The 22,847-nt window shown below is 50.3% G+C and overlaps 1 protein-coding gene across 1 annotated transcript; it reads left to right on the forward strand.

The window, feature by feature from the left end:
- The first annotated feature begins 5,604 nt into the window (after window positions 1-5,604).
- On the forward strand, window positions 5,605-22,011 carry GP2 (glycoprotein 2). The gene is made up of 10 exons (XM_056138814.1): window positions 5,605-5,657; window positions 6,925-7,049; window positions 9,270-9,689; window positions 11,133-11,243; window positions 13,994-14,205; window positions 15,132-15,280; window positions 16,836-17,081; window positions 18,222-18,384; window positions 19,560-19,644; window positions 21,968-22,011. The coding sequence occupies exons 2-10, from the start codon at window positions 6,980-6,982 to the stop codon at window positions 22,009-22,011; spliced, it is 1,500 nt and encodes a 499-aa protein (XP_055994789.1). The 5' UTR covers window positions 5,605-5,657; window positions 6,925-6,979.
- The last annotated feature ends 836 nt before the right edge of the window (window positions 22,012-22,847 follow it).

Here is a 22,847-nt window from a genome sequence, read left to right on the forward strand (position 1 = left end):
AAAGTTAGTGCTACTGTAACCAAGTTACCTACGCTACTATAAAAGGGAATATAAAACACAGAAATAAAAAGTATGGCAAAAATAATCATAGTGTGAAAGACTCCATCTTTGAAATCATTCATTCATTCAATCTGTAATTATAGAGCCTCAGGACACTTGGGCACTGTCCATGGTGCTGAGGAGCCCCACTGGTGAAAATCCTGGTTCCATTCCTGCTTTCCCGAAGTTCAGAAGCTGGTCAGAAATTCAGTTTCATTTGCACTCTGCTGTGTGACCTTTGATAGCATACACAACACCTCTGAGCTCCATCCAGACACAGGAATATTTTCTGACCTCTTGGTGAGGTCCTGTGCTGGGGGGCCAGAGCAGTGAACACATCAGCCCAATTTCAGGCATCGCTGGCGTGGGGTCTATAGCAGGCGCTGCTGTTTCTGCCTCCTAGATAGTATAATCACACCATCCCTGGGTCCTTCCGGTCTTTCAGAAACACTTAGTGGAGTCCTCAATCTGTTCAAGGCTCTGTTCAAGGCGTTGGGAGGACACTGGTGGAGAGACTGAGGCAACTTCTGCTGGCAGGAGTTTCCCAGTCATCAGTGGCAGGGAACATAAACGCTTGTCTCCAGAATGCCTAGGAAATGCCTACAAGAACCCCCTCCACCAAGCTGGACTCACCAGAATATACAGGCCTGCAGCAGAGAAGAGCAAAGTTGGTGCGTCTTCCCATCAGAAGGGAGGGCTTGGCAAAAGGGAATTCTCCAGAAACCAATACCAAGGCACAACCAGAAACCAAGTGGCTGCCAGCTCAGTGACCCTCCTCTCCCAAGGGTCTCAGGATTTCTGTTCCAGGCGAGTCACTGGCAATCACAGCCCTTGGGAAAGGCCTTCCCTGATGCCAGCTGCATCTCTGGACTCCATCCCTAGCTTTCCGGGAAAAACCAAGGACCTGCGTGTTCCTGGAGCCTGGCGATCCCAGGAAAAACCACACGTGTTTATCAGCAAACAGGTGGCAAGAACAGCGTGTCGAGTCCCAGGACCTCTTATCCCACGCAGACACGCGTCGATTCTGCTGCTGAGCCCAGCCCTGGCCAGCCCCCTGCTCAGTTGTCTCCTGGCCCCACCTGATGGGACACACAGATATGACAGTAATGACATGTGATGGTAAAGACACAGACACTTGTCTTTACCATGACTCAGATATGACAAGTCAGCATTTATACGAAGGAAAAAAGAAAACCAAGACCAAAGGCAACAAGTTGGGGAAGGATGGAAAGTACATTTAAGTCTTTTCTTTGTCTTATCTTGTCCTTCTCTTTGTTTTCATTTTTTTGCCCGCATCCATTACTTATTCAGCTCAATCCTCAACAGATATTTTGAGTGTGGATTCAAGGACAGACACTTCTATGGACACTAAGGAAATAATTAGCCACCAAAATGGCTTTTGCAAATCCAAAAGCTTAGTTTTCAAAGGGAGAACATTTACACGGTAATGGTGACAAATAAGGTTGGAGGAAAACAACAGGAGAAGGAGAATAGAGCTGTGGTGGTCTTATTGAATTTAATTAATTTTTATTTGGGGAGACACACATTCTAGTGCTCAGAGATTATTCCTGGATTACTTCTGTTCTCAGGGATCAGTCCTGGAGGATCACATGTGCCGGGGATCCAATATGGCCAATTACCTTCAGTTAGCTGCAAGAAAGACAAGTGCCTTACCCACTACACCCTCTCTCCAGCCAGGCCCTCTGAGTGCTCAAGCAAGGCCTCCCATATGGAGAGACCAGAAAGAAGGGCACTTGGACTAGGGAACCTCCAGGGAGTTGCTTTGCAGGCAGTGGGGGGAAAACCCACATGCAGCCAAGAGACAGGATCCTTTGTCCTTCTATCAAACGTTAACTAGGACTCAGGCAGCCATGACCCTGAGCCATCCTACACAAGCCAAGAATTTAAGCATCTGCGTGATAGTTTTATCCCATTGTTTACCCAGCCAGTGTTTACTCGATGCTGGCTAGAATCGCCAAGACAGGATTCCTGGCCACGAAGATCTTACAACTTTCAGAGAGAAACAGATGACAGATGAGTGAGGATGGGGCGGGGGTGGGGAATTCCGATTGGAATCAGCACAGAGAGGCGAGCATAGGGCTCCCTAACAGAGGATGAACATCCAGAGGCTGAATGCAGCGGGAGCCGGGTCAATGACAGGTGCAAAGCTTAAAGGTGGGAGGGAATTCGGAGAACCATGGACTGCTTGTGACCTAGAATGCACAGGGGAGCAGCTCTGGCTGAGGTAGGAGTTGTGGTGGTGTCCAACCCGAGGAGGGATGACAATGGGACCTTGGGCCACAGGGGACAAGAACAACGGCAAGAGGCCCAGTCGAAGCAACTAAGGTCACTTCTGAAGAGATGTGGTGAGGTGGGGATGAAAAAGGAAGCTAGACTCAAGAAACAATTGAACATGGAGGTATAAAACCATCTCCCTAAAATTCCGTGGTGCTTCTAACCAACAACAAATAAATAAGATCAGAATAAGTACTTAAAAGGCTGAGTGGGAAGACTTGGTTGTTATTTGAAACATGAAAGTGGAGGGGGAAAGGAGGGAGCCTGGGAAGGAAGTAGTTGGGTTTCCACGTGGGTGATTGGGTCATCCATGGCACCATTGTTCAAGCTAGAGGATGCAGTGAAGAGAGGGACTCTGAAGGGTGTTCCTGAGCTCAGAGCCAGGCAGGCTGAGTACCAGGCACCCCAAGTATCTAGCTCCAACCAAAGAGATCAGCTGACAAGCGGGGAGAAGCATCAGGAGCTCAAGAGAGTGCTCATGGATAAAGATACAAATTTGGAACTCACCAGCCTGCAGGACTCCAAACCATGAGATGACTTGACACCTTCAAAGAAGAGACTATAGGAGGGACCAAAGAAAAAGGGCAGGGGGAAACTACTAGCTTTCTCAAGGACAAGTGAAGAAATAGGACAGCAATTAGGATACTAGAACACCAGCATCCAAACAGGAGAATCTAGAAAATAAGCAGACAGAGAGGTCAAGGAAATGCAAAGATCCCAGAGGAAGAAACACACAGACCCAATGACAAGAAGTCAGGAAAAATGCCCGATGGATTGCCAAGGTGGTGACCGTAGCGTGGTTCAGATTGGAAAGGGGAAGTCACCAGGAGGGGAAACCAACTTTGAAAATGAGGAAGATTGCATGGTGGCAGCAGAACTAGGCAGCCTCAGCCCAGTTCCCCAGGCCCTCTTGATGCCCGAAGTCTCACCCCACAACCCGCCCCCAGGTGCCATCTTGGCACACACAGCAGCGACCACAGCAGTCCTGGAGGGCACCACAGCACCAGAGATTTCCCCAGGCCCCAGACTGAGCCGATTTCACCAGGGCACCCCACACGGAGCAGGTGCAGTCTCCCCACCTACTCCAGATGGAACCCCAGTGACCATGGGCTTATACAAGCAAGACTTTGGTATACAGCTTTCAGGATTAAATCTCCAAACCGCATGGCAGCAGTGGAACCGGGCAGTCTTACCCCGGTTTCCATCCACTCCTGATGCTGGAAGTCACGCCCACAACCCACCCCCGGGCACCATGTTGGCACACCAACAATATGGTCCCAGAAACTCCCAATTGAATCCTAAAATGGAATAGCTCCCTCCAGAGTTGTCTCTGGAACCTAACCATTTACAATCTTAGAATTTCATAATTTCAACCTTTTATAATATGCAAAATGAGCAATAGAAAGTATATGATCTAGCTTTTGCCCCTGGAAGACAGACTTGAATGGTGATGGGAAAATTTGAACAAAATATAATGCCCCCAAATAGGGAGAGAATATCTGAGCATTTGCCTACCATAGAGGCAGGGTGAGGACTGGGGCGGGGGCGGGAGGGAGGTTGGATAATGGGGACATTGGTAGTGGAAAGTTTACACTGGTGGAGGGACGGGTGTTTGATCATTGTATGGCTGAATCTCAAACATGAAAGCTTTGTAACTGTATCTTATGGTGATACAATAAAAAATTTTTTTTAAAAAGAAAGAAAATGAGAACAGTCATCTCACCAGAAACTGGGAGAGGAAGTAGAGGATGGAGACAAATCACTGGATGTTTACAGGCAAGGGATGTCTGCTGTGGTGGCCTAAATTTTCTTGAAAGAGAATGCAAGATGCCTGCTGAGAACGGAATGGGGAAATGAGTGGCACTAATGGCTGATGAGACTGTTTTAAAGGGTGGGGAAGGTTGAGAGTGGTCATTAGGGAGACTTTGGTGAACACCTGATCCAGATGATTAGCTAAGTGATCCATTCTATGCTTCCAGATGGATTTGGGGATCGCAAATTTGTACTGGTTGTAAGGGCCACATCCAGATGCTTTTATACAAATGCATTAGGCAGAGAGAAGTGACATGGAACAATTTGAGGGGGGTTCAGGTCAGTTTTGAAAGTTTTTTTCAGTTCTATCACCCCTGTGCTCCCAATCTCCAGTGGCCTTGGATTTATACAAGCTCCAGAGTGGCATCGAAGGGCAGTGATTATTTCTTAAAAACAAAAAACTAATTTTATTCTTTGATAAATGTTGTGGTTTCTACCTGCCATGAAAGTCAGAGACATTTGGGAATTTAAAAACCCAAAGGTGCACAACTTCCTTTCAGTCTCTGTAGCCTACTAGTGCAACTTACAGATAGATGAGGGAAACTGATGATCAAGAGGGCTGTTCTGACCGACCCCCTTTCTTAACTTTTTAAAATTGAGTCACTGTGAGATATAGTTACAAACTTTCGTGTTTGAAGTTCAGTCATACAATGCTCTAACACTCACCCTTCCACCAGTGCACATTTTCTACCACCAATGTCCCCAGTTATCCGCCCCCAATCCCAACCCTCCCCCTGCCTCTATTCTGACCCTTATCTTATCTGACCCCTATCTTGATCCAATCATTGTCATCCCACGATTCACCCTCACTAGACTGACCTTCTCTGACTTCTTGACATCTGGCATCTGGAGCTGAGTAGATCCTATGGGCCAGAAATGAAAAGCACCCACCGTTGTCCCCCTTTCTTCTTTATTATCTTGTTCTAACTGGTTCCAAGCTGAGTGGCATTCAGACAGAGCAGAAGTTTCTAAGATGATTAGCCAGGAACACAGGGTACAATTGAAAATCCATTGTGTAAACAAGTGCTTGTTTGATTTTTCTCCACTTTCCTTTGGGCATTAGACTTCCTTTTTATTGGTATTTGGTTTCTGGTAATAAATATGGCACCGGGGTCACTGGTTTGTTATAAGGATTAAATGTGGGAAGCAATGGATACAAAACACTCAGCAGTGACCAGGAGGGTCAACATTCAACCATGTTGCTCTTTTTTTTTTTCTTCAGAGAAACATTTGCATGAGGTTTGGAAAGTTTACCTTGGAGAAGGGAGGCAAAGGCCCCTTCTTTCACCATCTTTTGTGGTCAGTTGCTTATCTTATCTTATCTTCCCGACACCCAGTGAGTCCTGTGTATGCCTGGGAGATTAGTTCCGGTCCTACCACAGCACCAATCATCAAAAGCCACGTGGGTAGGAAATGACCATAAAAAAAACAAAACAAACCCAGTTCCCAGTAGGCTAGCTTTACCACAGCAGGCCAGAGGAGAAGGTGTGTTCTCTGGTCTCTTGCCTTTGGTAAGTCCTGCTTCAGCCCCCCTGAGAGACTTTCTCCTGATTCTGGGGCAGGGGGCATTCTCCTTCTTCCTCAACCCACTGGACTTGCTCAGGTTTATTTCTGAAAACTTTCGGAGACAGCCGAGGAGATGAAACTCTGGCCTTGTCAAATGTTCCAGATGACCGTTTTGGGTTGAGCTCCATCTTGCGTGCAATGCCCCTGCCGGCTGCCTCCTGGCCCTTTCTGCCCCCGGGTCTCCATACCTCACCCTGCCACTAGCAAGATGGGTCTCTACTGTCCTTTCTATGAAGGAGAGTCTTGGGTCCTCTATCATAATTTATTCATGTTATCCCTTCCAGAAACAGATCACTGCCTCCAACTGGAATCTTCCAGAGGCTATAGGATGTGATCCAACAATTTGCCCAACTGAGGAAAGCATTTCCCCAAAGAGGAAATGTTCTTTTCTTTCCTTTTCTTTTCTTTTTTTGGTCACACCTCGTGATGCCCAGGAGTTACTCCTGGCTCTGTGCTCAGAAATTACACCTTGCAATGCTTGAGGGACCATATGGGATGCCAGGGATCAAACCAGGGGTTGGTCGCATGCAAGGCAAATGCCCTACCCACTGTACTATCACTCTGGCTCAGAGGAAATGTTCTAATATAAGTGTTGGCAGGTTTCACAGCTTTTAGCTTCTACCCAACTCTACTGTCTCTTTATTTGTTCACCTCTAAATCCTTGTTAAGTGCTCCTGTGTGCACTGTGCTGGGGCAAAGAAAACAGAAGACCCAGTTTGACCTGGTGGTCAAGCCCAGAGACCTTCTAGAGCATTCTGTAGTGCCAGTCAGCATTATGCTTGCCTTTGGTGTGTTTGCTGTCAAACTCATTCCTTTGGCATGTCTCTATTCCAGCCTTCCCACCTTCTTTCTATAGAGCATGCACACCCCAAAATAATACAACCCTTCACGGGTCTGTTTGTCCATTTCTGAGAACATGGATGTGGATTTCTAAGCAACCTATTACGCTTCCAGCCTGGTGTTTGCATTGGAGGGAATCAGTAAATTTTTTTTGCAGTCAGTATACTTTGAGTCTCAGCTGCTTCTCTAGAAAAGGAAGGTGGTGAAAGTCCCTTTCCTGGAGGGTGTTTTGGAGTCTTAAAAGAACTACGGAAGTGAGGTAGTCAGTGGTTCAAGTCAGGGTGCAAAATCCATGTGTTTTTGCTTCTTATGCTTGCACCCAAAGGAGCCACCTCTGTCCCTGATAATGTCTGGGTCTTTCCCTTCTCCTAGCTGCATGGAGAGTCCGCATACCAGTGAGTGATCTGCGTGTATCAGTTTAGGGAAAATGGCTAGCTCCTACATCCTGTGGCTGGCCTCGGTCTGCCTTCTGACCCAAGCAGCTATTCAGCAACCAGGTAAGCATTCTGTTCACCCTGTGTATCGCATGCCTGACTCAACCTGGGGAGGAGGCTGATGTGCAGAGAAAGGGGCTCACAGCATCTCAACCGAAGACCCAGAAACTAAGAGTCAAGGGAAGGAGAATAGAGAAAGTGAGATCAAGCCTTTGCTTCTCCAAGACCCACATAAGAAAGTCCTTTAGAAGAACAGGAGGCTCATGTGTGCCTGACATCCCAGCCCAGAGAGGGGGCGGAGGGGAGGAGTGGGAAGCCTGATTCAGGAGGCACAAATCACTCGGTCACCAGAACTGTTCTGTTGCTTTGGCAAGAACCCTAAACCCCTGACTGTCTCTGGGTCCATTTGCATATCTGCAATCAGAAAGGATGAGATTTAGTGAGCCTTCTCTGGTCTTCCAAAAAGTGTTGGGGTGGACTCCTAGAAGCTAGTAGGAAGGTTCTCAGGTTCAATATCAGGGGAAATTTTCCTATCACCTGGGGGGAGGGGGAGGCTGCAGAATGGAAAGAAAAGGAAGGGCCATGGCCCTCTTTGAGAAGATACAGCCTGAGCTGAAAATAATCCAAGATTAACAAGAGCACCAGCTTTTTTCCTTAACAAGCCCTGAGCACCTCTTTTTCTACAAGTCCCATAAGTTGCATCGTAAGTGGGGGGGGGGGGTCCCATGGGCATGCATGGTTTAGCATTCAGTCTCGCACCCTTGCACTCATCAACCAGAGCTAGAGAAGGGAATTAGAGCACCCACCAACTATCTCACTTCATCCTCTTGGGATCTGGGCTTTACCTACCCCCACCCCCAAAAAACAGCACGTACCTCACCCTAAGAAGAATATGGGGTGCTTGGCAAACACTTGGGATATTTTTGGAAAGCTGTATGTGTACCTATTTTCATTGGTGTTAAAAAAAATTAACCAGTACATCAGGCTTTGGGGGGGGGGGTCCCAGAAGACATTCCACTGGAGAAAACAAACTTCTAAAGAGAATCGTTGAAGGGGCCATAGTACATATGGATCAGGCCAGTTGACACAGGTGAGCAAACCCCTTGACAGGGCCTCGGGAACCTGTGACTCACAGGTGTTGTTTGGCAGATGCATCTCAGAGGAGCTAAACCACGTGCCAAGGTCAGCTGGCCCACAGGTGCAGAGCTGACCCGCCCAAGCCCCTGCTCCCCCTTCATTCCATTGCTTGTCACACATCTCAGTACCTGAAGCGCTCCAAAACCTGGAGTTCAGTCATCCGAGTGTCCTGTGAGGTCAGCACTTCCATCTTGCTCTGCTGGGGACAGGTGATGACCTGTCAGGAGACATCTGGGGGGGGGGGAGGGGGAGGGCAGGATTAGAGAGAAGTCCCGGGATTCTGGCCAACACCACTCAACCCCCAAGTGCAGAACCATCCCCATGACCCTGAATCACCCAGCCAGCCAGTCAGTGGTGCAGAGACAGAGCACCCTGGTTCCAGGCCTGGCAGGGGACAATGTCTCAGATCGGGGAACGTGGAGCCCCAGCCAGTCTCTTCTTGCTTTCGGGAAACAAATCCAGGATTGGAGCAGAAGTAGGGCAGGGAGGGCACTTGCCTTGCACACAGCCAGCCTGGGGCTGAAACCTGGCCTTCTATGAGGTTCTCTGAGCACTGCCAGGGGTGATCACTGAGTGCAGAGCCAGGAGGAAACCCTGAGCAGTGCCCATGTGCCACCCACCCCCCAACCAAAAAACGAAAAAGAAAAAGAGAAAGAAAACTAACCAAACCCTCTACTTGACACTTACACACAGGCAGCATCTAAAGACATTATCAGATCCGGGGTTATTTCTAGGCGCCCAAGGGGCTCATGACCACTTCTGTTCTCACTCTGTTCCCTCTAGCAATGTTGAATACTTATTATCCGATGAGCCTGGATGACATTTCTCAAGAGTCCAGAAAATGGTACAAAGAGGACCAAAGGGAACATTGCACAACTCCAGGGAGGGCTGGAGGGGTCGCCTAGTGAAAGAGATTTGGGGGCGGGGGCGGGGGCGGGGGCGGGTGAGGGTGGGGAGCTTCATGTCTACAGGCTTGGAGACAATCTTGTGCCAAGGTCCCGCTGTTCTGGCTCCACGGGGCTGAAGACCGCCAGGCACTCCCCGGATCATGTGCAAATATTTAGGCTCATCGGCACATCCTGCACAGCGTGAGCTAGGGAGCAAAATTCCTGTGGATTCCCACCACACGTCCATTTCTGCTTCCAGGTTACAGAAACCAATCCTCCAAGGTGGGCCTGGACTGTGGCACCTCGGGTGGAAACTGCATTGACCCCTGCGATAATCACCTCATCCTGAATGACCCCACCCGAAGCACAGATTTCGAGGCCGGTGATGAGCCAAAGTGTGACAAGGATCTGATAGGCTGGTACCGCTTCATGGGTGACGGGGGCGTGAGGCTGCCAGAGACCTGTGTCCCAGTGTTCCAGTGCGACACCCTTGCCCCCATGTGGCTGAATGGGCTGCACCCCACCGTGAACGAGGGCATCGTCAGTCGCAAAACCTGTGCCCACTGGAGTGGCAACTGCTGCCTGTGGGAGTCTGAGGTGCTGGTGAAGGCCTGCACAGGCGGCTACTTTGTGTACAAGCTGCAGGGCACACCTGACTGCGACCTGCGGTACTGCACAGGTGGGTGGCCGGCATGCAGAGGAAACAGTGTCAGGGGAAACGCTCAAGGCAGGCAGAGTGGTCGGGAGGCACCCAAATAGCCCCCGCCTGGCCCTGCCCGTTGCTGCCCCATGGAATGTCGTCAGGGTGCACAGGCCTCTATTTCAAGGGAAGTTGGGGTATCAGATTGAAGGGGGATGATCCTGAGATCTCTCCTCTCCCCTCCCCTCCCCTCCCCTCCCCTTCCCTCCCCTCCCCTCCCCTCTTCTCCCCTCCTCTCCTCTCCTCTCCTTCCTTCCTTCCTTCCTTCGTTCCTTCCTTCCTTCCTTCCTTCCTTCCTTCCTTCCTTCTTCCTTATATCTTTCCTTCCTTTCTACTATCCTCCCTTCCTTCCATCCTTCCTTCCTTCCTTCCTTCCTTCCTCCCTTCCTTCCTCCCTTCCATCCTTTCTCTTTCCTTCCTTTCTATTATCCTTCCTTCTTTGCTTGCTTCCTTCCTTTCTACCTTCCATCTTTCCTTTCTTCCTTCCATCCTTCCTTCCGTCTATCTTTCCTTCCTTCCTATTATCCTTCCTTCCATCCTTCCCTCCTTATATCTGTCCTTCCTTTTATCTTTCCTTCCTTCTTTCCTTCCTTTCTACTATCCTTCCTTCCTTCCTCCCTCCTCACTTCATCCCTTCTTTCCATCTACCCATCCATACATCCACTTCTCCATCTATCCATCCATTCGTTCATCCACCTATCCAACCAACTCTTCATCTGTCCATGCATCCATTTATCCATCTTTTATCCATCCACCCACCCATCCATCCATCTATCATTTATCTACCTGATCCCTAGTATCTATCTTTATCTATACCTCCATGTGTACAGTGTTCTATTAATCCAGGCTCACTCTGATTTAGGCAATTCATGTAGCTCTCTGGCCTTCAGATTTCTGACATAAGATGATAGATGATGGCATCAGTAACAACTGATGACAGTGATCCTCAAGTCTTTGCTCCTGTTCCTAAGCGATTTAGCTGGTTAAACTCCTCCAGCATCATGAAAGTACCATCACCCCAGAGCAGGCGGGGGGGGGGGGACTGTGGCACAGAGAGCTTATGCTGCTCCCCCAGCACCACAAACTGGCACGGTGGGGGCTGAGAGTTGAATCCAGGTTCCCTGGAACCTGTTCTGAGCCACGATGCTACCAGGTCTCCTCCAGTGAGCAACGAAATGAGCTGGGACAGAGAAGGGACATCTTCTGTGAAGGGAACTGTGAGATGGTCACTTTGGGGTGGTTCCCAGTTCTCTGGACTAGAAGTCAGGGCATCTGGGTTAGGGGGTTGGTCCTTCCAGTAAGAAGCCCACAGACAGGGACAGAGCGAGTATGCCCCCAGCAGGCAGACACAGCTGATCCTGGTGACCTCAGGACCACCCGGCTTTGTATCCTGATCCCTTCCTACGTGCCTCCCCTCCCCAGACCATTTAACTGCACAAAACAAGTGTGACAAGGCTTGCCGTCCAGAAGAGGAGTGTCGCTACGAGAATGGCAGATGGGGCTGCTTCTGCCGGCCGGGCCTCAACATCACAGGTGAGCATCTGGCAGAGGTGGGGGGAGGGGGGCGGTAGAGGAGAGTGTGGGCCGGGGGTGTGGGGACACAAGGCAAGGAAACTGTGTTCTTCAAGCCCAGGAAATTTCCGTGACAGGAGGGTAGAAGCGAGACACATGTCCAGCTGGGCTTCACCGAGAGGCTCTGGCCTGGGTGGGTTTGAGCCAGGAAGGACCAACACAGAGGAGGGGTCTGCATTCATGCACCCACAGGAGAGGTCCACGGGAGAGGCATGGGTTTAGCCTACCACAGACTCGTGAGCCCTCCCGGATTGGCTGTGTGGTAAATGTGGGGCTCATGCATCCCACCGCTCTGAGCCTCACAGTGCTCCCCTGTAGAAGAGGAGTCGGTTAAAGGCTGAATCCCCCACCCTGCGGGGGTATCGTGGGATTGACAGTGGGGCGGGATAAATGGGCAAGCTGGGGAGTGAGGAGTCTCTCAAGTCAGGAGGTAAGCAAGGGGCTGAGGGCCCACGGATAGGGTCCCTGGGACTCAAACTCACCCCCCAGGTCACCCAGCAGCCAAGCTTGCCTTTCTCCGATCACAGTATTGCAGAGGGTTTCAGATAGAGGGACAAGCTTATGCAGAGAAAACCCAGCCTGAGCGTGTGGTGTCAACCCAGAGAGGGCTGTGGAGAAGAGGGATGGGGATCACGGTGAGTGGGCTCACCATGCATTCTCTGCTCCAGGGGTATGTCTTATTTTCTGGGGTTCGGCTATCACAGGATGGGACTTTGGGGGAGGATTCACCTTACAGCGGGATGACCCCAAGGGCATCTGTGTGGTCCCTTGGTTGGCTGGGCTGGACAGGGCCCTGCTCTTGGCTGCTGGGTGTCCCGTGGGTGACCAGCGCTTCATGTAGGACCCCTCTGCCGTATGCCTGTTGCTTACTCCTCCCTGCCCTGTATTCTGAGTTTCTGGGTTTCCGACATCTCGGCTTGACAAACACGCCATCTGGTCCCCCACCCCACCTCACCTCTTCCATTTCCTTAGATGGGGATGCCCTCACTTGCTTTATTTCCCGTAAAACCCCCCACCCCATCCAAGTTTCAGCCCTCTGTGAATCCTACCCTGACTTAAGCAACTGACCTAGAAGGACATCCCATGTTCCTTGAGCCCCTGGAGTAACCGCCATTAGAATTCTCATCATACTTCACAGCAGGCAGGGCATCTGCCTTGCATGGGGCTGACCCAGGTTCAATTCCTCCGTCCCTCTTGGAGAGCCCGGCAAGCTACCGAGAGTATCCCGCCCGCATGGCAAAGCCTGGCAAGCTCCCCGTGGCATATTCGATATGCCAAAAACAGTAACAAGTCTCACAATGGAGACGTTACTGGTGCCCACTCGAGCAATTGATGAACAACAGGAGGACAGTACTACAAGTGCTATGACCATGTAATCTCTGTTCGAATGCAGGTATTAACATGAAACTCCAGCTCGATCTGTGTTTTCTTTATCTTCATGTTAAATGTTCCAAGCATCTGAAGAAGGTGTTTGTGTACCTTTGGAGAATCCACACACTCACAAATACCACAGGAAGGGCTAGTGCAATAGTGCAGTGGGTAGGGCACTTGCCTTATATGTGGCTGACCCGGGTTCAATCCCTGGCATCCCATATGCCCCCCACTCCCCTCCCCCAAGTCAGCCAGGAGTGATCCCTGAGCAACGAGGCAGGAAGCCTTAAGCAGTACAGGGTGTGGCCCCCAAACAAAAAGAAACAAATATAATCGGAATTTTCTTTTTCTTAATTTGCTAACCTGCTTCGTTTCCGACCTGGGCCGGTTCACCCCTCCTTAGGCAACCTGGTGGTCCTCCGCTCCTGGAGGGTCACCATATTGATGCCTAACTTAGTGCAGACACCTGGTTGGCATAGCGCACTACAGCCCAGAACTCCTGGACTCAAGCGATCCTCCAGCCTCAACCTCCCGAGTAGCTGGGACTACAGGAGCGATAGCACAGCGGTAGGGCGTTTGCCTTGCGCGCAGCCAGCCTGGCTGAGCTGGTTCGATTCCTCCACCCCTCTTGGAGAGCCTGGCAAGCTACCAAGAGTATCTCGCCCACACGGCAAAGCCTGGCAAGCTACCCGTGACGTATTCGATATGCCAAACACAGTAACAACAAGTCTCAAAATGGAGACGTTACTGGGCCTGCTCGAGCAAATCAATGAACAACGGGAGGACAGTGACAGTGACGGTGAATTTACTAACAAATACAATAAAAATTATCTTTCTCTTAATTTAGTAACCACCCCTCCACCCCACCCCTCATTGGCATCCTAGCTCTTCAGGGACGGAGGTTTTACCCATCTGGCTTGTATTCCCAGGGTTGAGAGGAAAATCCAGCAGATAGTAGATGCACAGGGAGGTTTGCTTGAATAAATGCTGGGTGAATCTGTGAGTCTAAGAATAAACACAGGAGCACTGATGGATGGACAAAAGGAAGAAAATATGCCTTCTCCCTGTCTGCCTCTCCCTGGGATTCTGCTATGAAATGTGGCACAGTCCTGCTTCCTTGAGCCCCCAACCCCCCAAGGCAACTAGATCTGAAGGTCCTCCCCAGACCTGCCCGGAGGGTGAGCTGGAATCTTGGACCAGGTGCTTCTTGGTCAACATCCCCCACCCTGGTCCCAGGTCTTCCAAGTCATTTCCCAGTGAGCAGAACCTTGTGGGGCCTTTACCCAGAGGCGCTGCCTGCTGCCTCCAGACCCCCGTCAACTCTCCTCTTGTCTTTCCAGAAACCCATACTCTGCGAAACCAGCTCAGCTGCGGGAATCGGGAGATGAAGGTGTCTCTGGACAGCTGTCAGCTGGGAGGCTTGGGCTTTAGGGACAAAGTCGAAGCCTACCTGCGGGACCGTAACTGCAGTGGTATCATGCAGAAGGAGGAGGACAACTGGGTGTCGATGACCATCCCCACCCAGGCTACGGCCTGCGGGAACATTCTGGAGGTGAGCGGTGTTCATACCCCCACTACGTGAAGGTGGGAGTTAGGCTGAGGCGGGGGTGGAGGTGGGGGGTGGAAACTCAATAGCTTTGTGACCTGGAGCATGTCGCTTAGCCTCTTTGGGCTTGGAAAGGTATGAAAGATGATGCATGAGAGCTACTGCGGGGAACCCAGCCCAGCGCTGATGCTTGAACTCAAGAAAAGTGGGTCGAGCTTAGGAATGACTTAATTGGGGGAAACACAGAAGGTGCCAACCAAGAGCAAGCAAGATCATGCTTGACCTGCCCAGAGGTTGGTAGTTTGTTGTAGATTTTGATCTGAGGTCCTCGCTCCCCTTCCCACATAGCATGGGTCACTGAGAGCAAAAATCGGGACAGCTGCCATGGTCGGTAGCAGTGACTGACAGGGACCCAAACTGAGTCCCAGGTCCAACAGCATCGTCCGACCCCTGCTCTCATTTGTTTTCTGTAAGGGTTTGATAGCGTTGTGTTATGTGAATCCTGAATTTGACCAGTTGTCACTCTTCTGCCTTTTAGCTTGCTTGTTTTCGATTGCTATTTGCTGTGAATGATGCCTTGAATAACTATTGTTTTATATTTATATAATTTATAAAATACAATCATTGTTTATGTTTATAATTTTGTACTTATGTACAATTATATACAATTATATGTTGGATTATTGGTGTAAAGGAATGTGTGTGTGTGTGTGTGTGTGTGTGTGTCTGTGTGTGTGTGAGATACTGCACCCAACTCGCTCAGGGTTTATTTCTGGCTCTGTGCTCAGGGATCACTCCAGGGGTGGGGCCGGGAGAGGAGGAAGGGGGACCTTATGGGGTGCTGGATATTGATCCTGGCTTGGCTCCACGCAAAGCAAGTATCTTACCTGCTGTACTATCTCTGACCCCCTGGATTTGTTTTTATGCCAAAGAAAAATGGAACACATGTCATCTACAAAAACACCCTCTCTTTGGTCAATGATTTAATCATCAGAGACAAACTTCTCAGTGTCAACTTCCAATGCGCCTACCCGCTGGACATGAAGGCCAGCCTTGAAACAGCCCTGCAGCCCATTGTCAGGTAAGGTGCTGACCCTTCCCTCTAACCCATAACCCTGCCCAGGCTCACTCTCACTTCAGTCCACTGCGTGCTCCCCACCACCTTCGGGAGCTTCCACTCCCTCCATTGTTCATTCATGCCTTGCCTGTGCTCGGACATTAATCTTCAGCATGAAGCAGACAGATACTATTTTGTGGCAATTAGAGACTATCATTATGAAACAAGGCCGCAGCGTGGAGCCGTGTTAATTAAACATGCCAAAGAACAACACGAGATAATGTCATTCATCTCGAGGAAGAAAGCATTAAGCCACAAATGATATTAATAATTATTTACAAGCGAGATGAATGCGTGGGGTGCCCTGGGACCAGGGAACGGGGCCCCCGAGGGGGACGGAGGTGGGGAGGGGGAGGCAGAGGGTGGCAGCGGGAAGGTTCTCCTGCTGATCCGGGGTGGGAGCTGAGATTAACTTTGACTGCCCCACTGCCCCCCAGAAAGAGCCCCCATGAGCAACCCAGATGGGATTCCACCTGGACCAGTGCTCTTACGTGCCTCCATGCTGCTGTGTCCCTGAGCCAGAACGGGGCCTCGTTAAATAAATTCCTGTGCATCCCCAGGCTTCTCGGGGCCCTTTCTGTGCCTGTCAGCACTGGGATATCCTTCTCCTGCCCTCAGAGCCCGCAGGTTCACAGAAAGGGAGCATTAGAATTTTCTAGTTTTATTTCTACTTTGCAAGGCTGTGTTGAGTTGAGGCACATAAAAAATCACAATGAGGGGCTGGAGAGATAGCACAGCAGGTAGGGCATTTGCCTTGCATGCGGCCAACCTGGGTTCAATTCCCCTGAACACCGCCAGGTGTAACTCCTGAGTGCAGAGCCAGGAGTAACCCCTGTGCTTCACCAGGTGTGACTCAAAAAGCAAAAAAAAAAAATAATCACAATGATGGGGAGAGAGAGAAAGACAGAGAGAGAGAGAGAGGAGAGGAGGGAGGGATGAGAAGAGAGAGGAGAGACAGAGAGAGAAGAGAAAGGGAGAGAGAGGGGAGAGAAGGAAGAGAGGAGAGACAGAGAAAGAAGAGAGAGAGGGAGAGGGATTGAGGGAGAGAGAGGAAGAGAAAGGAAGGAGGGACAGTGAGAAGGAGGAAGGGAGAGAGGAAGGAGAGGGAGGGGAGGGGAGAGAGAGAGAGAGAGAGAGAGAGAGAGAGAGAGAGAGAGAGAGAGAGAGAGAGAGACTAAAGGCACTTGCCTTGAATGTTATCCACCCCGGTTTGACCCCTGACACCCTATATAGTTTCCTCAGCACAGGCAGGAGTGAGCCTTGAGTCCAGAGTTAGGAGTGACCGCCTCCACTCCCCCCTCCCTCCCACTGCCCCAGAAGAATAAATAAAATAACCATGAAAAGGACTTAGTTAAGATGAGCATTTCACTAGAGATCTTGGAGTGGATGCCAAGTTTGGGGCCCAGGCCGTCTCCTGCGGGAGGCCCAGCTATCCCTCTCCCTTCCGAGCTTGGCTAGAGTGACTTTGCTCTCACGGACCGCCCTGACCCCGAGCCCTCTCGCCATGCTCCTCTTCCAGCACCGTGAGCATCAACGCGAGCGGGAACGGAGAATTCACTGTCAGAATGGCCGTCTTCCAGGACTCTGACTACAGATTTCCCTATGAAGGGGACAAGGTCATCCTGCCAGTGGAGTCCCTGCTCTATGTGGGTGCCATCCTGGAGCGAGGGGACACCTCCCGCTTCAAGCTGTTGCTGAGGAACTGCTATGCCACTCCCTCCCGAGACAAGAACGACCCCGTGAAATATTTCATCATCAAAAATAGGTATGGGGAGTGTGGCTGGAGCAATAGCACAGTGGGGAGGGCGTTTGCCTTTCATGTGGCCCACCTGGGTTCGATTCCCAGCATCCCATATGGTCCCCTGAGCACCGCCACGAGTAATTTCTGAGTGCAGAGCCAGGAGTAACCCCTGAGCATCGCCAGGTGTGACTCAAAAGAAAAAAAATAGGTATGGGACCAACTCTGGGGTTCACCTATGGACTCAGGGAGTTCTGGGAGGGAAAGGATCACTTAGACCTGCCCAGAAATTGGGATGGCGAGTTTTCTTTCTTTCTTTCTTTCTTTCTTTCTTTCTTTCTTTCTTTCTTTCTTTCTTTTTTATAATCTGGTGTTAGCATCTCTAGTCCCTGTGACCCAAGAAATAACACTTGTGAAATTTTAGCATACATAGAAAAGAGTTCTATAGCATGACTGATATAGGCCAACTAGTTTTCACTTCAATATTCTTTTTGACGCTGGCAATGGGCTCAGAGTTCAAAGATAGGGAGTCTGTTAAGCAGTAATAGATCTCAGGTGACTAAGGATGATCAGCACGGAAAGAGCTGGGCCGGTATTGGGTATCATTAACCAACATGTATCGGGAAGAGCCAACTCAACCACAGTAACAAGGCTGGCTGATATTTACCTCCGAGTTTAGTTATGTGCCACCCAGTATAGCTAAGTTATCTCACTAAGGGGGCTGGAGGTATAGCACAGCGGGTAGGGCATTTGCCTTGCATGTGCCGACCCAGGTTCGATCCCCAGCCTCCCATATGGTCCCCCGAGCACCGCCAGGAGTAATTCCTGAGGGCAGAGCCAGGAGTGCATTACCTGGTATGATGCAAAAAAAATTATCTCACTAAATGCTCACACCCACCCTAGAAGGTCCAGACTTCTGTCTCCCCTCTATGGGGAAGGAAAGTGAGACTCAGTGAAGCTCAGTCACCTGCTCAGGGTCCCTTAGCTAGAAGTGGATCCAAGCGGAAGGTACAGCTTAGAGGAAATCTTGGTGTTGTTTGTTTGTTTGTTTGTTTCATTCCCTTTCATGACGTGCTTAGACTGATCACACATAAGAGAGGCAGCTAAGATCTTCAGCATCCCTGACCTGTGTAAAAATTACACCTTTGACCTTTGTCATCCTCCCAGCTGCCCAAATCCATCTGATCCTACAGTCTCTGTGGTGGAGAATGGGGTGTCTGAAAAAACCCGCTTCTCAGTTCAGATGTTCATGTTTGCTGGGAATAGTGACCTGGTGTTCCTGCATTGTGAGGTCTATCTCTGTGATCCCCTGAATGAACAGTGCACGCCCGTGAGTATCTCTTTGAACTGGATTATTCAGGGCTTAGGACTTGGTGCCTAATATTTTCCCTTTACATGTTTATGGGAATTGTGAATGGGAAGAATGAAAAGGAGGGAGGGAGGGCAGGAAGGAAGGAAGGAAGGAAGGAAGGGAGGGAAGAAGGGACGGAAGAAGGGAGGGGTGGAGGAAGGAAGGGAGGGAGGTAAGGAGGGAGGGAGAAAAGGAGGAAGAATGGGAGGGATGGAGGGAGGGAGAGAGGGAAGAAGGAAGGAAAGGAGGGAGGGAGGGAGGGAGAGAGCAAGGAAGGAAGGAAAGAAGGGAGGGAGGGGGAGGGAGGGGGAGGGAGGGAGGGAGGGATGAAGGGAGGGAAGGAGGGAGCAAGGAAGGAAGGAAAGGAGGGAGGAAGGGAGGGAGGGAGATATAGAGGAGGGTTGGACAAAAATAGGTGATTGGATGAAGAAATAGAAAATCAGGAGATCGTTGGATGGGTGGAAGAGAGGAAGAGAGGAGAGGAAGAAGGAGGAATGGGTGGTGTTTAATCCTTCTGAAGGCCCAGTTGTGAGAAATTCCTGGGGACCTATGAAGCAGAGCAGCTGATGCAACCTGCCCACAAGTTTTCCTTGGTACTAGATAAGACAAACAGAGCATCATATGACTTAGTTAGCACTTCTCCAGCATAAAGAAAACTTTGAGCTAACTTTCCTAATCAAATACTTACAACAACACCCCCCCCACGCCCCTAGGAGCTCCTTTTACCCCACTGGACCCACAAGGGAGGGAACCTTAGAGAAGTCCCTGAACCAGAGGCCACATGGCTGGGATGATCCGAGTTGGGAACTGGCCTAGCTGCCCTTAATCCCATAGGTCATTGCTTGCTCAACACTTAGTGGGGTCTTTATGGAGCCCTCATTACATGCTCACATGCTGCATCCATGCCTCACAGCAACCATCCCAATCAGAAAGATGCTGTTTGATGGCAGTAGGGAGGTGATGTTCTTTGTCCCTAATTAGATAAATGAGAGGGTGTGGTGAGATGCATGCCCAGAGAGATCTTTCTAGATGAAGGTAACAACAGTCTCATAGTTAGGGTCTTTGCTGGGTGGACCCCATCCTCAGGTCAGAGCTGCCTCTGTGGAAGCAACTGGATAGAAGTGGTGATATAACGGGAATTCTCCACCCCACAGACTTGCTACAAAAACCAGCTCCGCAGCGAAGTGGAGACTATCAACCCAGATCGGGTGCTCGACTTGGGACCCATTGCTCGGAAAGGTAAGCAAACAAGTCCTGGTCATCGAAATGGGGCCACTGGGGGCACCGGGCTACCCTGGAGGGTCTTTCCTGGCTTTTCAGTGGTGTGTTTTGGAACAACAATTTGCGCCACTTAGAGCTGTCGGTACCGCTCTGAGAACTGGAAACAGAGACGATCACATGGTCTAGGACTGATGGCTCAAAGATGCTCACGCCAGGAAGAAGCTGGGAGATCCATCCACGCGGGGCATGGACTCATGGTCATGTTACCAAGTTTATTAGGAAAGGCAATGGTTAAATAGTGGCTGAGGGAGAATGCCCACTAAGGACCAGGTAAGGGAGGAGGCTGGGGATTGTTATGCTAGGAAGAAGCTTTGGAGCACCGGCCTTGATGCTCTAAGGCAGGACTGACACCCAAAGATATCTGCTTCCTACATCTCAAGCCATCAGCTACTGACAAATCAAGGCCAATTAATCTATGTTATTCTTAGAAATGTCAGGTTCCCCTGGCAAAAGCCAAGTTCCCAGAGAATTCAGGACTTGGGGTGCTCCCGACAGGCCCAGTGACCTTTAGTGGTTGAGCCAGGGAAAACTCTGACAGTGGACAGTGGTGTGTCTTCCCCAGGGGTAATTTGGGGAACAATCCTAGCATGACCCACTTGTCCTGTGGGTCCCAGACCAGGCTCTGTGCTCCAGGTTACTGTGGCTTTTCATCCTCCCCTTACTGTGCCCATCTTACAGGTGAGAAAGCAAAGCTCAGACTGAGAGGAGACTCAAGGTCATTCTGCTCATGAGTGGCTAGAGTTAAGATTGAACCCAGCTCGGTCTGTTTCGAAGCAAAGTATGGGTCCCTTTCCTTAACCCCCTGACTCATGACTCAGCTCCTTTGGGGTGAAGACCAAGTCCTGAAACAGCTCTGTTTTCGGGGGGGAGGGGATGATTGCTTCCTGGGATCTAGGTCTAGTACTCAGGACCAGAAGCCAGGGGGCGCTTTTCATCAGCTCCTCAGACTATCATCCACCCCACCTGCCAGAGGGCAATGCTGTTATTGTGTGTATTTCCACCAGAGTGAAATGAGGAGTTCAGAAGCTCAGAAGAACGAAAGTATTTTCTCCTGTCAGAGAGAAATGAAGATGCGGAAATAGCGTTACTTGTTAATCACTAGTAATTAGTAATCACAAAACAATATTTCGATCATCATTTGTGTCGTGCTATGCCACACAGACTGAAAGAGGAAAGCACCTACATTTCTTTTTAAGAGGGTGGGTTTTGGGGCCATGCCTGGCAGAGTTCAGGGGTTACCACCCGGCTCTTTGCTCAGGGGTCACGCTTAGTGGTGCTCCGGGATCTAACCAGTGTTAGTGCCATGCAAGGCAAGCACCTTGCCGCTGTACTATCCCTCTAAACCTGTCACTGTCACTGTCCTCCTGTTGTTCATCAATTTGCTTGAGCAGGCCCAGTAACGTCTCCATTGTGACACTTGTTACTGTGTTTGGCATATCGAATATGTCACAGGAGCAAGATACTCTCAGTAGCTTGCCGGGCTCTCCAAGGGGGTGGAAGAATCGAACTCAGGTCGGCCATGTTGGCCGCTTGCACAGCCCTACCCGCTGTGCTATCGCTCCAGACCCTCTAAACCTATGCACCAAAATGTGGGAGGGGTGATTTGTTTTTATTTATTTATTTATTTAGGGGTGCTTTTTAATTGAGTCACAATGAGATACACAGTTACAAAGTACTTCCTCATTGGGTTTCAGTTATATAATATTCCAACACCTGTCCCTTCTGTCCCTTCACCAGTATACATTTCCCACTACCAGTGTCCCCAGTTTCCCTTCCATCCTCCCTGCCTGTATGACGGGAACTTTTCCTCTCTCTCTCTCTCTCTCTCTCTCTCTCTCTCTCTCTCTCTCTCTCTCTCCCCCCCCCCCCCCGCCCCTATTTTGGGCCTTATGGTTTGCAATACAGACACTGAAAGGTATATCAGGCATATCCCTTTACCTACTTTCAACACTCAGTTCCTGACCAAAATGATTATTTCCAAGAGCTGGAGTGACAGCACAGTGGGTAGGGTGTTTGCCTTGCACGTGGCTGACCTGGGTTCGATTCCTTCACCCCTCTCTGAGAGCCCAGCAAGGTACCGAGAGTATCCCATTCACACAGCAAAGCCTGGCAAGCTCCCCGTGACGTATGCCAAAAACAGTAACAACAAGTCTCACGATGGAGACGTTACTGGTGCCCGCTTGAGCAAATGGATGAACTACGGGAGGACAGTGCTCCAGGGCTGTGGTACATCATTCTCATATCGGTCCCTTCTCTACCCTAACTGCCCGTCGCCTCCCAGACACTCTTGAATGTACCAACACTTTGAGAAGGCCCAAGCGGTAAGGCCATGCTCATCCAGGGCCCTTGAGCTGAGGTTCTTCGTGAGAAGGCTCTGCCCTGGGTTGCCCTGTCCCTTACTGAACCCTCAACTTGAAGTCCATGAGGGGGGATTAGGGCCGGCGAGTTCAGATCAGAGCTTCTGCCTAGGAATCAGACAGACTGGGTGTTGAATCTTCACTCTGTTCCTGACTCGGAAGGTTAGCTCGCCAGTCCCTTACCATGCCCGAGTCTCAGTCTCTCTTCTGTCCAAGACCCACCTTCCAGACCCAGGAGGAGCGTCTGTTTTATGCGCAGGCATGTAATTAGACAGGAAGTGATGGAGAAGCAGGTGCCTCCAGAGTGTGGACTGTCGGTGGCTGTGATACTCAGGCCAGGAGGACCCAGTGTAGCCATAATGCCACAGTCACGGGTTGGAGAGATACAAGGGTGGGGGTCCTAAATACCTTATATGAAGTTGACCTGGATTCAATTCCCAGCACCCTATATGGTCTGCTGAGCACAGTCAGGAATGGTTCCTGGGTACAGAGCTAGAAGTAAGCACTTGCATTGCAAAGGAAGAGAGAAGAAGAAAAGAGAGAGGAAGGAAGGAAGGAAGGAAGGAAGGAAGGAAGGAAGGAAGGAAGGAGGGAAGGAGGGGAGGAAGGAAGGGAGGGAGGGAGGGAAGAAGGAAGGAGAGAAGGAAGGAGAGGAGGAAAGGAAAGAAGGGAGGGAGGGAGGCTGAAGGAAGGAAAGATGAAGGGAGGGAGGGAAGAAGAAGGAAGGAGAGAACAAAGGAAGGAGAGAAAAAAGGGAGGGAAGAAGGACGGAGGTAGGGAGGGAATAAGGGAAGGAGAGAGGGA

The sequence above is a fragment of the Sorex fumeus genome, unplaced genomic scaffold (genome assembly GCF_029834395.1).
Source record: "Sorex fumeus unplaced genomic scaffold, SorFum_2.1 ptg000130l, whole genome shotgun sequence".
Taxonomy (NCBI): Eukaryota; Metazoa; Chordata; class Mammalia; order Eulipotyphla; family Soricidae; genus Sorex; species Sorex fumeus.

Excerpts from the sequence above, each read along its gene's own strand:
- GP2 (XM_056138814.1), top strand. The coding sequence starts at position 6,980 with ATGGCTAGCTCCTACATCCTGTGGCTGGCCTCGGTCTGCCTTCTGACC. Across the intron at positions 7,050-9,269 it reads AGCAGCTATTCAGCAACCAG|GTTACAGAAACCAATCCTCC; the intron begins GTAAGCATTCTG and ends TTCTGCTTCCAG. Across the intron at positions 18,385-19,559 it reads TGAATGAACAGTGCACGCCC|ACTTGCTACAAAAACCAGCT; the intron begins GTGAGTATCTCT and ends TCCACCCCACAG.